Source organism: Nestor notabilis, unplaced genomic scaffold (genome assembly GCF_000696875.1).
Source record: "Nestor notabilis isolate BGI_N333 unplaced genomic scaffold, ASM69687v1 scaffold35672, whole genome shotgun sequence".
Classification (NCBI taxonomy): Eukaryota; Metazoa; Chordata; class Aves; order Psittaciformes; family Psittacidae; genus Nestor; species Nestor notabilis.
In genome coordinates this window covers 1-17,879 of record NW_009917609.1, presented here as the reverse complement: position 1 = coordinate 17,879, position 17,879 = coordinate 1, and the positions used below count along the sequence as shown (strand labels likewise).

General features: G+C 42.9%; 1 protein-coding gene across 1 annotated transcript; it reads right to left on the bottom strand.

The window, feature by feature from the left end:
• Nucleotides 1-14,024: 14,024 nt before the first annotated feature.
• Nucleotides 14,025-17,828, bottom strand: ADI1 (acireductone dioxygenase 1; the record flags this gene model as incomplete). The annotated part of the gene is given in 3 exon segments (XM_010009314.1): nucleotides 14,025-14,237; nucleotides 15,958-16,137; nucleotides 17,706-17,828. Coding segments are annotated over 3 exon segments (426 nt in total), but the record flags the coding sequence as incomplete, so codon positions are not given.
• Between the last annotated feature and the right edge of the window lie 51 nt (nucleotides 17,829-17,879).

The following is a 17,879-nucleotide window of genomic DNA, read 5'->3' as shown; positions in this document are numbered from 1 at the left end:
ACAAGATAGACTTAGGGTATGTTTTCCAATACTAAGGTAATTTAAGACCTCTGGAATAAGTTTCTTAGGGAGGCTGGAGTTCACCATCTGAAACCTTTAAGGACACTTTAACACATTTGTCACAAACAATTTTGGTAATGTCTTGTTCTTGAATAGTTGGTCGCTTAAGAACCTCTTGAATCTCCCCACTGAGGGCTGCCTGGTTTCCATGGCTTTATGATCTGAACTAGACTAGTTTTATTTCTTTTGATAGATTTATTTTACCCAGTAGTAAGTTTTCTTCTCTTTCCATCTCTCCAGCCCAAAATTAGGGAGTGCATTGTGAAACCACGCCAAAAGTAGGAGTCTGTCCTTCTTTGAAACATATATTGCTAACTTATTTACTAAAGGGCCTTCTTCACATGTTTGTGTTGAGGGCTTTTTCATCTCAAATAGCAATGTATGTGACATACCCTTAGGTGAAGTATCCCTTGTTTTCTAGGAATCCCCTTCCCTGTCCCCCATGAAATCTGTTCCTCTTTATGCCAGTTTTCAGATCCCCCATTCCTTCAGCCTGCATAATCCATGATCCAGTATTTTTTATCTGCAAATAGACTGTCTTCCCAGTACCCCCAGTGACCCATTGTTTTGCGGTTATTTTGCAACACATTTGGTGTGATGCTGTGAGGTCATCCTGTGGTCCCTGGCAATGACCCATAAGCTGTGGGTCAAGTGAGTATGGGTCCTACACCAGGTATCAGGCTACTGTATTCCAGTTCTCTTGCCTTATTGACAGCTTGTGCCTGTGGGCAGGGTCTGTCTTCACTTCTTGCAGAGTAACACCCATTCTCCCTGGAAGTAATTCTGACCTTTTCTCATTTTCAGCTAATTTTAGGAACTCTGGAGTCAATTACAACAAAAGAGCTAAATGAGGAGGTGGGGCACCCCTGCCATACCGTCCATGAATACTCCACAACCCACAGCTGGGAAACACTGCCTTAGATAAAACTTCTAGTGTTCCTTTTTTCATGACCTTAATGTGGTTCTTCAAATACCTTGTTTGGTAACAGATGTTACCCAATCTGCTTGGTGCCAGACAACTATATAATGACTTTGATATGTTTTCTCGTTCTTATATTTTGTAAAAGATATAATCAGGCTGGATCTCTTTTCTTCTTATTGTAGTAACTTTCTTGTGATTTTACTGTCTAGATTGGAGACATAAAAGCTGCAGAAAAATATTTTCAAGACGTTGAGAAAGTGACTCACAAATTGGACGGAATACAGAGCCAAGTTATGGTTTTAATGAACAGGTAGATAATTTAATAGCTAAATGAAAATTTAAAATACAGTTTTGCAAAGTATGCATTGTGAACATTAAACTACCCTTGAGACAGTCCTGTTCTCTTTCTCTCTTTCATGTAACTACATCTGTCATAAGTGAGACTGAATGTCATTTAGGCCCAGGAGATCTGTATCACTTGCCACAGACATTATCCTGGATTGAAATTGTGATCCTTCAGTTGATTTTACAAAGCTTTTTCTCATTCTTCCAGGCATTGCATATTTTCACTCTGCTTTTTCAATATACATTTGCATAAATAACTCTTAGGAGAGGAGAAGCTATTTTGAGCCCTTATCCTACAATCAGATCTGCTGGTAAAGTTACTGCCTCGTAGTTTCAAATGCTGGAATACATTGTAGTAAATCAAGCTGCATGATGGGGGACCTAGCTTGTAATGGTTAGCACATTGGCTTAATATATTTAGAAAATACTATTCAAAAGTGCTCTGAAAATTACATAGCATGTCTAATTTCATGAAGAGAAATAATTCCAGGAAGAGAGTATCTGCATTTAAATTAATAAAAACACAGTGAAGACAGTTGCTTTGGTAGGCAGAATATATAATAGCCAAATGATCCAAGTTGTCATTCCATTTGTCTGTAAATCAGTGTCTCCTTGCTGGTTATAATTATACCGTGAAGAGCAAATGTCAGAAACTCTCACATCTGTAAGAAGGAAAATAAAAAATGGTGTCCATTCTTTTTAAAGTAGATTATCATCTTGGGTTTTTGAGGAGAACTCATTCATATGTCACTTACTTTCCAGAGCGTTTCTCCACCTTGGTCAGAATAATTTTGCAGAAGCTCATCGATTTTTCACAGAAATTTTAAGGATTGACTCATCAAATGCTGTGGTAAATCTCCAAATTGCTACATTTATAATGAATACCTCAGTTATTCTCGTAATGCTTTATGTGTGGATTTAATTAGTACCCAGAGTATGCTCAGAGCTTTGTAGAAAAATTGGATGTGGCATGTGTGCCAAAGGGTTTTTAGTATACATAAGATACAAGGTGGGATGAGAAATGAAGAACCAGTCTGTATGAAGGGCATGAGTACTTATACATGCATGTAAAGATCACGAGGCATTAGGTTTAGTGGGATCTTTGCAAAAGCACTTCTTTTTGCATTCACTGCTTTTAGCATAGACATGCATGTCAGGAAAAGAAACAGCAGCTGCCAACGTATATCGGATTAACTAGATTTCACACAACATTGAAGGGATATTGTAATTTTAAACATGACATTTTTAACACGTTGCGTATCAGAGCCTTGGATTCCCATCACAAGAGGAGATCGAAGAAGAGCTCTTTATTTACTTCTGGGTTTTCTACATTTGGCAGCTTTCAGTGCATGGTCATGTCAGAGTGTTCCTAAGAAGCGAGACAGCTTACCCCCAGTAGCCTGGTCCAAGGCCCTTTACAGACTGAGGGGACTGAGTTTAGGCAGCACATGAATTGCATCATTTCACAGGCTGTAAAATAGTACGTATTGTAACTCACACAAGAGCAGTAATGTTTCCTAAAGGGAGAGAAAAGGTGGGTTTTGTTAAAGTCTGTGTACTTCCCTTATCTGCAGCTTTCTGAAAGTGACAATGTTTCTGCTGCTAAAGACCTTATATGACTGTATTGTTGGAATCTTTTGGTAACTCATAAAACATGTTTTGTATGGAAAAGAAAGTGGAGCCTGACTTAGTCATTTATGGTGTATTTAGACTGCCCTATCTGCTGAATTTACTTGAAGTCAGTTGTAGATGCCTTTGTGGTAATTCCTTCCTATATGTAAGCCAGAGAGAAAAAAAAACCACTTGTGAAGATATAGTGAAGTCATTAAAAAAAAATATGAAAATGACAGTGTGCAGAGGCTCATGCAGTTCCTGAAAGCCATTTCAGTTGACTTTCAAAATTAACTGACTAATGTCCTGTCCTATTTATAATTCATCTTAGATTCTGTCTTTTAGAGTTTGAACTCTTAAAAGTCAGCAGGTCCTACTGGCACAGGATAAATCTTGAGAATAAGCAGAAGAAAAGGATTGGATTGTATGATTGATAATATATTTTAGTTACTTCTGCACACGCACACACAAAACAGTAATTCTTACCGCATAGTAAATCTGTTGTAACTCTAGACACTAGACTTCTTTTTTTTCCTTCTCTCTCATCACTTGTAAATACACACATGCACACACACACTTACTTATTTATTTACAATGTATTTTTTCTCTAGGCTAATAACAATGCTGCCGTTTGTCTTCTTTATCTGGGAAAACTGAAGGATTCTCTCCGGCAGTAGCAGGACCCTAAACACTACCTACATGAGAGTGTTCTCTTCAACCTGACAACAATGTATGAACTGGAGTCATCCCGCAGTATGCAGAAGAAGCAGGCACTTTTAGAGGCTGTAGCTATCAAAGAGGGTGATAGCTTTAATACTCAGTGTCTCAAGTTAGGGTAGATCATTTCCAAGTAATTTTTTCCAGCAAGGCTGATTTTTTAAATTGTATATACTCTTGCTAACGTGTAAATGTGAAATAAAATCTATTCAATTATGAGTACTCACTGGCATTACTACTGAGTTTGTTGTCTCTGACTGTCCTGTCATTGTGAAGACTTTGTGCTGACCCAGAGCCAGCTTCATCCCTACAAGTCTTATGTACAAGTCAACTACTCAGGTTCTTTTTATAAGAAAAACTGAGTTTGACCTTATATTGTCTTCAAGGTTGTTACAGTTTTTCAGTAATTAGAAAATCACATGAGCTGATTTCATTAGCTAAGAGTTACTGACAGAGTATCAGTATGTGTATTATAGAAATGAAATTCTGACTGCACTTCTTTTCACTTGCTCTTACTGTATGTGTATCATTTTGCTCCATCAAACTGTTGAGTATTACACCTTTGTATGTCCACTGCTCTTAGCAGAGGTTTCTTATAATCATCACACCATGCCCAGATGGCATGTGAGGGAATCACACAGTCCCCCACAGTATGAATTTCCCACAATATGAGCGACTGTATCATCTGAATGATACTTAGTACTTTCTTGGTGGTGTGATCTTGCAGATTAAAGCATTCAGGAAAGCTGTCAGGGGGAGTGGGGGATTTTTCTATTCCCAAACTAATGCTTGCTTCAGTATCTTCTTCCTCTCCCACTTTCTGTCCAACATCTCCACTTGACTGTCACCAGCAGATGCCGCAAGGTTGTACTAAGGACCCTGTAACTTGTGCATGTGTACTTGAGCTTTTACTGTACTGTCTTCCTCATGCCTACCCTAGAGGCTGTGGATTCCTCTCGGTGCAGACAGGCATAGCTGCTCCACTCTGGCATCCTGCTGGGCAGGGAAAGGAGCGCTGCCAGTTACGCAGAGCAGATACGCAGCCATTTCAGTTCAGTTCCTCTTCTCTTACCAAGTGAAAACACAGTGTATAAAGTCTTTCCCAGGGAAGGGGATGGACTGAGGCAGAGGTATGTAAGGGTTAGGCCACACAGACTGGAAGCAAATGGGGTGATGCAGAGCAGGACACAAGGAAGTTACCGCTGATAGGGCAGGACCCGCATACAGTGATTCTGGTATCCCTTGGAACACAGGTTTTTGGAATTTCAGTGAATTTCACATCTCTGCCCACATTTCTCTATTCAGCTGTATAGGAGATTCAATCCAGATACTCCCATTCCTTGTACATGAATATATACATCTGTTCATTGCGGGGGTTTATTATTTTGAGACTTAATGTTTAACAATTGGAGTAGCTTCTTGTCATAAACCACTGCCACGGGACAATTCTGTTACCGTGTTATTACATCTTCTATACCATATCCATCAGTTAATTCTCACTATCTTTAAATACCCCCACCTGTATTTTTAAATGACTAATAACTTGGTTTTATGCTTGTCCAACTGGAGATACCATACAGGGGCCGAACAGCTGTCTTCAAAAAACCAGGTCATTTGAAGCTGGACGTGCAAATAAATGAGGATGCCTAAAACCCACCAGTCACCTCGAAAGACATAAACCTGCAGCTTATACACACACAGAATTTGTCCCATTTTCACAGGATATGTATGGTTTACGGGTCATGCTTTTACACTGAAATACGGCTAGCTTTTGTACCAATCAACTGAAAGAAGTTAAACCAGTTGGTATTCCTGTTATTAGCTTCGCTTCTACATTCCACAGCTAGATCTGAATGAAATTTGTGCAGCATTTGGGTAGACTTGTCCTAAGGTACCACTACTGAACTCAAAAATGTAAATTCTGCACCACCTACTTCAGCTGGGCTTAAACACCGTTTACATATCTTCAGTGAGTATTAAAATACAGTGAAATAAAAGTGGTTCCTTCTGCATTGCTCTTTATGAGGTTTTACATTTGTTTTAAATACTGCTATGACAAAGTAAAAAGGTAACTGGACAAATTCTCAAGTTTACATTGTTATAACTGAGTGGAAATCTGTGTAGTTTTCAATTTGTCACAACTATTAACCAATCTGGTATGTTACTTACTGTTCTCATTACAAGTAATCTGAAGGTCACTTTCTTGGGCATGGGGAGATAGAAAGAAATCCTGGTATGTAACCACCACTGTTTTCAAAGATTTTGAGAGCATTAAACAATTTACCAGGGCATGTAGTGACAGGACAAAGGGACAATAGCTTTAAACTGAAAGAGGGGAGATTTAGATTAGATACTAGAAAGAAATCCTTTACTATGAGGGTGGTGAGGCACTGGAACAGGTTGTCCAGGGAAGCTGTGGCTGCATTATCCCTGGCAGTGTTCAAGGCCAGGTTGGATGGGGCTTTGAGCAATTTGCTCTAGTGGAAGGTGTCCCTGCCCATGGCAGGGGTTTGGAACTAGATCTTTAAGGTCCCTTCCAACCCAAACCGGTCTGTGATTCTGTGATTCCAGTTAAAATTTACAATGATATGTAAATTAATACAACAGAGATTCCCACGCACTTAGCTGAAGGCCAGGTGTCATGTTAGATTGCTATGCTATCATCTACACTTTCAGGAAGCTTGATTTGTCTTTTCCAATTCTGAATGGAAGTAGCATGATCCCTCATCATCCAGCTTCAAGCTGAAGCCACTTGCCGTTTTATAATCGAGGAGTAAAATGCTTCCTTTTTTAGTTCAGTAGTGCCTTATACTCACTGCACGTGTAAATGACAGCCTGTGTTCTGAGCAGCAGAGAATAAAAATTTATGATCCCAGTCAGTCAAATAACCATTAAAAAAGAAACACTCTGAAAACATAATCCCCTGTTCTCCAAGTTTCTCTAAATTCTAATTCATATGTATTACTGCACAGGTCTCACTTCAGTATGTTTGCTGTGCTCTTGTTAGTAGAAGCTTTTACTTGGATAAAAACACCCGTAGAGGAGACTTGGACTGGGTGACCTCTAAGCTCAGTGAGCCATTAAACAAGTGACATCCTGGTAGACTTGCAGAATAATTAAAATTTAAATGCAAAGGCATATTATCACTGCTGGATGTATGCAAATTGTTAACTGTTTATAAAGCGCAAGAAAGAGGTGTCGGTGTCACTTTATGGTTTGGATTTAACATACGTACAAGTTAAGTGTTTGACTTTCCTATATTCAGCCAGTTGCACATCTGAATGCTGTATATGATGTTAAAGCATTAAAGCTAAGGACAAAATTTGTCCTCAAAACATTAATTACACCAGGCAATCCCGTTAAATTCAATGAATTCAGCTGAATTTAATGAGGGTTCCTGGTGTAAATGAGGGCAGAGCTCAGTTCTAAAACACAGCATGCATGTGTCATCTGGCTAAGTGAGAAAAGCTGTGGAAGTATAGCCTGAATGAGCTGATTGTTGTATTCAAGTCTTAAAGCTTAATGTGCCTTAACAGAAGTTTTGCATTTAAATTTCCTCTTCTATTAAAAGAGGAGCAAAGAAGCTGTACTTCAGACATTCAGATAATTACATTATGCACAGAGACCCTGATCCTCAAAAGGACTTCAGCAGCTATCTGCCATTTCTAGTACCCAACTGCTGTTCAGGTGATAATGGCATCCCCTCACCAGCTGGTCATTAACATTTTCCCAGCGCCTCAGTTTCTGGACTGGACCCGTTAAGTGTTCCCCAGAAGGCATGTGCGGACGTGCCTGAGACTCCACACTGGACCTCAGCTAGTGTCCTGGAAACGATCGCTCCTCCACCTACCCTGTCCTTCGTGTCAGCAAGAGCTGGGTGAGCTCACTGACCCGGTGCAGAAGCTCGCCAAGCCAGCAGACACCCTTTTCAGATTCATCTTCATCCTGAGGAGGAATTCTTCAACCCAAGGATGTGCCGAGAATTACCCGCTGTCTGGGTAGGCTGCCAGGTTTGCTGCACTGCAGTGGCCTGGGAGGTGGTAAGCAGGCAATCCTTCTCCAAAGCCTTTGCTGCAGGTGTTTTGCAAGTCAAATTGGAGAGGGGAATAAGGGATGCAGTCTGCGTCCATAGCTAGGTTACGTTGTCTTACTTGTGTGTCAGGTGATGCGCTTAATCCACCACATGCATTGCAGCCATCCAAATGGAGACTGCAAGATGTGGTACTCCCATCTCCCGTTGTATTTAGCTGGTGAGAAATACACATTTCCTCTCTGCTTAAACATGCAATCAAGAAATGTGTGAAAACAGGCCTGAAGCATCAAATACAGGTTTAAATGTATTCCAGATAGGTAGAACCACAGCAGCCAGAGCTGCTAGCAACCTACATTGCTGCTGTCCTGGGCAGAGGCCAAGAAAACTGGAGATGTTAGAATAAGGTGAGTTTTATCCATTAGCCCATACCTATAATACAAGTTCTAAGGAACCTGGACATCCACCCCTGCTTTCTACCCACTTAATCAAACACTGGGGAAAAATGTGTTTTACCAGTGAGGTACTTCACAATGTAGGAACCTGCACAGTTTTTAGCATTTGAACAGCAGCTCAGTAGCACCAAATGCAAACAAGCTCCAACACTAACTTGGAGGCAGTGATAATGGAAAGCTGCTTTCCCACTTAGTTCTCTCAGCCAGCTTCAGAATTACAAACATGGAGATCCTTATACTCAAGGGATGTGTGAGGTGGTCACAATCCTGGCTTTAGGGAGGACAGAAAGGTCTGGGTGGGGAGGAGGACCCAGATGCCACCTTTCCAAGCTGTTCTGGATCAGCACCTGATCCTGTCCTAGATTTGGACAGCCATTTGCAGATGTTTTATGTATGAGAGTCACTAAAATGAATCCAACTGAAAGCCAGCAACAATGTCTTATAATTAACTCACAAAGAGAGAAAAAATTGGATGTTCCTTGTTTGAGGCAGGGAAAGAAGGAAGGAAGGAAGGAGGGAGGGAGAAGGTTCCTCTCTGGCTTTGAAGAGATGTCGAAACTGTCAGTGCTATACTGAAAATATTGAAGTGAAAGGGTGCAGAACAGAATTACTAGAGCCGTTCAGTAAAAAATCCAGTGCAAGGTGTGAGCAACTACTTCAGGTGCTTGCACACACTCCAGTGGCTGGTGGCAGAACTACTGAGCCCCAGCCCCAGCAGCCCATGCATAACCCAGCCACCACTTAGTGTCCCTTGTCACAGCATCACCCAGAACAGCTTCATGGCTCTTTCCATGAATAGTGGGTCAGCTTTAAGTTGCCTGAATCATTTGGAGAAAAAAAAGAAAAGAATGCTGAGGGTGGACCCCGATCACAGTCTCCAGGCTCAAATGCTTGTGATCACAGGGGAAACCGGAGCCCAGAGCTCAGTTCGGCTGCTCAAGGCAGTGTCTGTGACCAAAGGCAATCCTGGAGCATACCTAGCCCAATTTTCTACCAGCCAATGCAGCTCATTGACACACAATAGTGATCAATCGATAACCCTGAGAAGCAGCACAGAAGCAATGAAGAAACGAAGGGGTACTTTTAAAAATCAGCACAGGAATCCCAGAGAGAACTGCATTAGAGGAAGCCAGCACTGAGAGAGATCCACAGCCTTTTGACTGCTGAATTTTTACCCAGGATTTTGGGGGGTTGGAGTTCTGCTTCTCTGTCTTATCTGGGTATTTATACAGTTATTAGAAAATGTGAGCTAGTGACTCAGTAACATGAAAAGTAGGTTTTCAAGTTGCAGGTATAGCAGAGCACCTTTTTGCAAACACCCAAAATGTTTTGGGAATCAAACTGTAAAGTCACATGAATGCGGCAAATCAGATCAAATCTGGATCTCTGAGACAGGAATATTTAAATTGTAACAGTAAGTCATCCCACAATGAGTTGATAACCTTATTTGGCTTCAGGAAATAGAAGACAACTGGCAGTGACCTTATTTTGGGAAGAGGGGAGAGAATATGAGGATCTCTATCATTTTCACAGGGAAGACTCCCAGACAGATGATGTAATTTTCGAGCATAGCACAGGTCAGGCCAACAGCCTCTGCCTGGCCAAATATCTAAATCTATTATTTGGCTACTAGGGATATTCTTCAAAGCAGAGCTCAGCTGCCACCTCAGTCTTTACGTGTGTTAGTGTCTGCCAGCTGACATTAAATGATGGCCTTTGTCAGAAAACTGTCCCTTCTCATAAGCTCCTAGGTTCAAGCCAGATCCTGGGGTCAGGAACCAGGCAGGCGAATGCCTGTTCTGCCAGTGGGACCTGATGCTCTGAGAGCATGAAGATCTTGTATCTGTCAAGTTCAGCAACCAGGACAGGCAGCTGCCAGCTCCTGCAGCTGCTGGGAAGCAGCACAGCCCCTGCTTTGGGCAGCCTGGGGCAGGACACCCGTCACAGTAGCATTTCCCTTTGCCCCTTTGTAGGCAACCCTAAGTGCCTGGTGTGGATGTTACCAGTTAACTACCAACTGGCTGTGAAATGCCTTTGCATCAATATATCCAGCCAAAGACACTTGCCACGGGACATATAAGAAGGGATGGCAGCATCAGAGACCTTGCTGCTACATGTTTGCCTACCTAATTTATTAAAAATCACACTGACCAACCACAGTTTGCCTTGAGTCATTCACAGAAAGGCTCTCTCAACATGGTCATGAGAAACTGGGATATACGCCACATGAGAAAACTTGGATTAAAGTGGAAACTAATACATAGGTACCAAAAAAGCTGTCTTCAAACCCCTCAATTCAGTACCATTTCTCCTACCATTTTTTTTAATCTCTAATCCTGGAGGTGTTGAAATATTCCCCTTGCCAGAATTAATGCTGCCAACATGGTACTGCTGGAACCTCTTACATAAATTTTCACGCTACATCAATGCACCAAGATTTTCCACTAGCTGCAGTAAAACACTCACGGGTTTGGACCAAAAATCCATTTCACTTTGCACTTTTCAATATATGGGGGAAAAAAGAAAATAAAACCCCAAACACATAAAATCACCATGAAAATAAACTGTGGTTTTCGTCTGCAGGAACGGCATGTTCTCCCTCCCTTCTCTCCACTCTCTGGAGCATTTTCTATTAATATTAATGCTTCTCTCTGCCCAGCTGTTTCCTCCCAGTGTAATCTCCCATGTAATCTCTTCACAGGTGTGGAATCTTTATACCAGCCCCAAATTGCTTTTTTCCTGGCTGATAAAAAAAACCCACCTTCAGAGGGCAAAGCTTTCCTCCTTTCAAAGACACCTATAGCACTAAAGGGCATGGACTCAAAAGCAGTGACAGCAAGACCCCCACAGCCCTCACCACCTCCCTGCAGCAGAATGCATTGTGCTGTGAAAATGATGAACGATCTTCAGCAGGGTGATCGTGTGTTATCCTTGACAGCCAGGAGACGGGAGCTGTGCCTGGTATATATATCCCTCCAGAGAGGCAACAAAACAAGGTGGCTTAGTCCTGCTTCCCAGGTCACATCCTACATCAGCGAGCTACTGAAAGCAATTGCTGTGAGCAGCCACTTTACTGTCCATCCCTCATCACTGCCTCCAAACTGCAAATCTCTCCTGAGGAGAGTGTGTAACCTGCTCTTTCGTCCCAGTCGCCCTCCAGTCTGTTATGGGCTGGCTGTGCTGTAAACAGGGGTTCCTGAGAGCCCACGCTACTGTCTCCAAATCTCCTTCTGCAGAGAGAGAGAACAAAATTGAAAGGCCCACAGGAGGAACGAACAGTCTCATGTTGACTTCTGTTAAAAAAAAACCCTCAACAACCAAAAGCAGGAGAAGGATGAATTAGATTGGATACTAGGGACTGATACCAGCACCAGGAGGAAGCAGTCATTGTACTTTACATTCGAAAACACAATTTTCTGTGGCATATAAGTCAAAGGAATAAAACTTGCTGCAGGCAGTAACTGTCATTTATTCCTCTAGCTGTGCCTTGAAAAACCCCCACAGTTTATCCTGGGACCAGGATGCCGCAGTGTGCTGCACAAGAAGACACTCAAGTCCTCCTTCCAGACAAGTGGCACACAAATCCCTGAACCGATGAGGCACATTACACAGCACAGCGCCTGTGCAGGCCCACCTGGTGTGTAGCTGACTATAGTCAAACATCCTATTTGCTAGCAACACTGATATCTCAGCCAGGCTTATCACTGCACAAAAACCAGCACAGGCTCAACAGGGCTTGCATTTTGCAGGTGTGGGCTGTGCCTACCCCCTGTTCCACAAATTGAGCCTCCACTGGCAGGATGAACGGGCAGCTGTGTCCCCGCAGCTCGTCTAGGTTGCAACCCGAGACCCTCAGGCAGGAAACGTGCCTTTTTTATCCACCTTTTCCAACTTTAAAGATAAAAACTAGTGTATCTCACTTCAACTTTGCAACTTTGTTTTCAGAAAGACTTCCAGCACCTAGAAATGGTTAAAAGTAACACTGCCACAGAGTGAGAAGACGTTGTTGCCTGCTGAAGACCAGCTGCATGCACACCCATAGGGAGGAAAGGTGGGACAGTTCAGTTTTCTACGTTATTTCCTTATTTCCTAATGTCTGCTACAATAGGAAAATTCATGTAAAAGCCCAGGTTTCAACTTCTTTCTAGAATAATGTTTATTCAGGAAACTGCAAGGCAGGAGCCTGTATTGTACCTGGCTGAAATGGGCCCATAGGCTGCAGCCAGCACACAGCCTGTGCTCCCATCACCCACAGAGCTGGTGCAAGCAGTACTTTGTCATTACAAAGTAATTCATCACTGTAAAGAGCAAATTCATACCAAAATGCTTTAGTGCCCATTGCTGAGCAGCTGCATGTCCTGTGTGACCACATGGCATTTACTGAGAACCAGACCAGCGTATCTAGGTCTACTCTTCTCCATCCTGCAGCTAAAGAAACTGAGGCATGCAGTGTCCCATGTTACAGAACAAGTCAATAGCAGCACAAGGAATAAAAGCTGACTAGGAATTACAGTTACACTGTTGTTCAATGTGTCCTTAATGTCAGCACAAGAAAAAAACAACCAAACAAAAAAAAAACCCAAAACCATACAAGCAAAAAAACCCATATCCAAGTCAAAGTAATTTTATTAATAACTCACAAGAGCCAATTGCTACATTGTGCTGAAAGAAAGCCACAGCTTTATGTACCAGGGCAGAACTTGGGAAGCTGCATACTAAAATGCCGATTATGCAAATGTCTCTTATGAACATTTTTAGACAAGAATGAAGCAGGCTTTCTTTTCTTTAATTAAAACCAGAATCCTACGTAGTTCATTAGCATGGATTCAGAGCAGAATGAATATTAATGTAGCCCACCTCTCCCAGTTCTACCTGCCAGAGATCTGAAGGAAAAAAAAAAAAAAGAAAAGGTTAGAAAATGGATTCCTGAGCAATTGTGAATGCAACTACCTAAGGTCACTGAGGCCACTGGCGTCCTGGAAAGATCACAGAGATCAGGGAAACCTTTTTGAGTGGAAGAAGGCAAATGATGCAGCCATCTTCAAAAGGGGGAGAAAGATCTGTGGAACTGCAAGCTGGACAGCCTCACTTCAGTCCCCAGTAAGATCACTGTATAAGCTGCTACAGAAGCTGTTCCAGGTACATGAAACAGCAGGTGATGGGGAGCAACCAGCCAGCGCCCATTTACCAAGGGCGCATTCTGCTGGCCCATCCTGACTGCCACCTGAGAGGCAACTGCTGGTGCTACGGCAGAAGGGCAGCAGCAGATGCTATTCACCTTGACCACAGCAAGGCTTTCCACAGCGTGTCCCATAGTACTCTTGTAGCCAGGCTGAGGGTATGAACTACAAGGTGGATGAAAAAACTCTGGACCATCAGGCTCAAAATGGTCAGTGGTTCAAGCCCAACTGCCAGGTGGTTACGAATGATATTCCTCTGTAGTCAAAGCTAGGGCAAAATGTGTTGAACATCTTCCTTAACAGAAAAATGGGCAGCTAAGGATACTGGTTTGTCTAGCCTGGAGGAGAGAAGGCTGAGAGGAAGCCTAACTAGTTTCCCACTGGAGAAGGGACTGTGGAGAAGACAAGAGTAAGGCTTTTCTCAAGCATTCCATGAAAGAGCCAGAGACAACAGCTGCAAACTGCAACCAGGGAATTGGCCACATAAAACAAATGCATGCCCACAAGAGCAGCTAAGCACTGGAATGGGTGCCCAGACAGGCTGTGGAACCTCCACCATTGGAGGTTTCCAAACCTCATGGTCCTGTGCTTGTTCTAGCTTTAAAGTCGGCCTGGTACTTCGCAGGGGGTTGGACTTGATAACCTCTAAATGACCTTTCAATCTGATTTTTTTCTATAATTCTGTGATTCCAATTGTATATGTAAGTAGAAGAAGTCTAATCAGTGGAGAGTCACCGGTGACATTTATTCTAACAGGGCTTCAGGCTGTTCCACCTGTCAGGTCTCAGACACTGTTACTGTGCTTCTTCAGCCAAAAACTTCATGTACTCTTTCCGAGCAGGAAAATCATCAGCTGGCCTGTTGTATGGTGTCCAGACGGGTTCTCCAACAAACAGCCTCATTGCCTTGATGTAGTTCTGTCAAAGAACAAGAAGTAGTTTAAGAGCTCCTTTCCACAGGATCTTCATTCTGAAATTAATGTTTCCTCTGCAGTTCTATAGAAATTTTTGAAACCACCTCAAGATGGACTGAAAGTTTCACATGTTCCAGAAAACTATACAACTCCAGTGCTGTTCCTGCTCCCAGCTACTGCCCTGGGAGATTTTGCACCTATGCAGTGATACACCGTGTTACAACATGTGCCTGCAAGTCAGGCAGAGATGCTATTTCTCCCTGTTTCAAAAGAAAAAATCGCAACCCTAAACCTGCTGTCTTATGCTAATCTTTTGCACTGGATCCACAACACTGAGCAATGCAGCATCTAAATCCTACTTGCTTAGTTAAACAGCAATCAGAACACCCAAGATGGATACTCAGTGCTTCTGAGGAATACCAGAAGCTTCTAAATGAGAGCCGTAACAGCTGAATGGGGAGTGCATAAACTAGCCAAAAAATAATGCTTCAGGAGGCGAAAAGTCTCCAGATTCCAATAGGAAAAGCAACAGTCCCTGCCACCAGCTAACCAAAAATATACCAGGTGCAAGGTACAGCTGTGGCAGCAGAAAATGGGATTTTATGTCCTACAGAAGCGCTCCGACCACTGAGTTATGGCGAAATCTCCTCTCCTGTCCACTATGCTACAGATTTAGACCCTACTTGCTTCATAAACACTGCTAAGCACTTATCTTGCAGCCAGGTCCTCAGCAATGTCAAGAAAAAAGTTAGGTACCTAAAGAACTTAGCTGCAAAAGGCAAGGGTCTAGTAGCACCTAAAGAATTTACCTTGAAGCCACTTCTGGACTGTATTTCCTGAAGTGGACAAACATTTAAGACTTCTGCATTCAACCTATAACCTCTGACATTTTGTCTACATAAAGGAGAAGCCTTAAACTAGCAATTGTAGCTCATTCACTGTGCAGCAGAAAATGCAGACATGAAAAGTCAGGTTTTCCACCAAACCAACTTCTCCCTTTTTTACATACATGATAAGTGCTGTCTGGATGGCTGACTCAAAATTATACCACTTTCAAGACTATGCCAGAGATGGGGTTTTGCCACACAGGAGACAGCACACATTTTCCAGGGATAAAGCTGCAGTTACAAACATATTTGTAAAAGCCTGCAGGGACAGACACACGGATCAGGACTCCATGAACCAATCTCACAGTCCCATTGCCAAAAATACCCTCTGAAAGCAGGTCACCTCCTGTGAAGCCAGCATCCAGCCTAGCACAGGCTAGCTGTGAGTAGTGGACACTCAAATCCTTCTTTCCCTGAAGGTGAATTTAGCACTTATCAAAACACCACTGCTGGACACAGATATGCTCTGTCTATCCCCATGAAGATGCACAAGGCAACACAGAAGGATCCATCTACACCATCTCCACCTCAACTGACAGCAGGGGTGACTGGGAGAGGGACAGCCACAGGTTTGGCTCTCATGCTGCTGTCACATAAGATATGCTACGGGTATCACGTGGCAATGACTTGCAGTTACAGCTGACGAGAGGAAGCTGGATTTGTGATCTGGAGATGAAAGGTTCAGATGCTGTGAATTATTTAGTATTTTTCATATTCCTACTTCATATTTAATATGTTTTGCTAATGAACTGCAAGTCTCAGGGCATGTAGTTACTAATGTGGTATCTACTCACATGGATTTGTCATCAAAATTTACAGTAATCTAAAACAACATACGTTCTCATCCAGCGTAAATCGGTGATATATGCCAGCAGGGAGGGTTATCATGTCTCCTTTCTCCATGGAAATACGGATCCATTTGTCATCCTTGTCTCGAACATCAAAGTAGCCAGATCCATCTAAGATGTAGCGAATTTCATCGTCTAGGTGTAAATGTTCTTCATAAAATGTTTTTATCTAGGAATAGCAAGTGTCTTTTAAAACTGCTGAACACAGAAAAACTGCAAAGAAATCTGGTAGAAACATGTAACAAAGCAGTAAAGGCTTTCAAAGGGTAACTGCACAGGGGTTAACAGATGAGACCCTAATGGTTAAAAGGGCAAATCCAGCCAGCCAGACCCTGTCTCAGGACACTTCTAAGCAAGGTGCTACATTCCCTTTGGAAGACAGGAATTTCTCTGACAAGAAACAGCAGCTATAGCTGCACATAACCAGTCTCTGAATAACGGTAAAGCTCACACTCATTTGAGAGAGAGAGATGGGTAAAGTTTCCCACTGCAGGATTTGGTCCTCACACTTGTTCTTTTTGATCATTTTGTGCCTTTTTTTCCCCAACATGCAAAAATAAAACAGAGCTACAGGTTATCCCCCCTCTTTTACACTGGTATAGGGCTGAATCAGCCCCACGAGCTACTACAGCTGTACGTGAAAATGCAGTTATTGCCAAACTTGGCCACCTACAGCAATCTGATGTAAGCAGCATGTTGTGCCCGCCCCCACCACAGCGAGCCCTAGCTCCCGGCTCTCTCCCCCAGGGCAACAGCAGCACCGTTCTGCTTTTTTCTGGAATGGTGAATTCTTTGTACATTTCACAGCCCCAAACAAAACCGTGCTTTAAACATTCAATTAACAGAGACCTGAGCAGGTTAGTGCATGGAGAACAGTGTGATCACCAGATACCATCACCTGCTCGGGTCTGGATGCTGTTTAGCCATACTAGTGGCAGTGTCCCTGAGCCAGTACCAATCCAGGGTGGCAAGAGGATCAAAAGTCCCTATGTCCTGTCAGTAATAGCCCATTTTGTGTCAGTTACAGCCTGCCCAGGCAACCCGAGTCACTACCTAATCATCTTGTCATCAATTTAAAAACAAACTTAAAACAAACTGGTAAATGGAAATATAATAAAAATACGGAAGTGACGCTGGGTTGCTGTCCTCAGGTCAGAGCAGCACACCAGCACCCAGAGGCTGGGAGGAGAAAGCTCCTTCTAGGAGGCTCATCTGAGAGCCTGGCACCATTGGCATTCAGCTGTCGAGAAGCAGCCAAGGTACCAGCTTCCCAAGGTAAAAAAAATCTTCTCATACATGGAATGCATCCCTCTGGTTCCATATGGTTAGCATTCACTTTGAAAAGACATGTTTTGCAAGCAGCCATTAGGCTGAGTGAGCCTTCAAAGCCCATGCCCAGCTGGCAACCACCTGCCTTCATCCTGGGAGGCTCTCTGAGGACAGGACAACATCGGCAGGGCTCTGCAGGTAGGAATCTTAAGTTTCCAAATGACACACTGAGGGAAACTACCCTTAAAACCTTTGAAGGCAATCTACAGAAGCAAAACTCCTCTGCTATTTTTTAGATCAGACCAGCAGTGCACTTTTAACGTTAATGACTTCAGCACAGGCTGTGTTCAACACTGGAAATCTCACCCTGGGCCCCTGCCCAGGGCTGTGCGGGTGTGAAGAAGCCGGCTGCACACTAGCGGCAGGCGGCAGGGCGCCAATCCCCACCGAACGCAGAGTCTCGCGTACCTTTTCCTCATAGTTTGGCAGCTTGTCTTTGTGTATGGTTATTATATCCATCCAAGAATAGTTTTCTGCTCTCCGGATCTCTTTCAGACATGGATCAGTCTCATAGTTATCAGCATCCAACTAAAAAGCAGGCAAGGGAAAAAAAAGGGGGAAGCGGGCATTCAGAGACAAAGC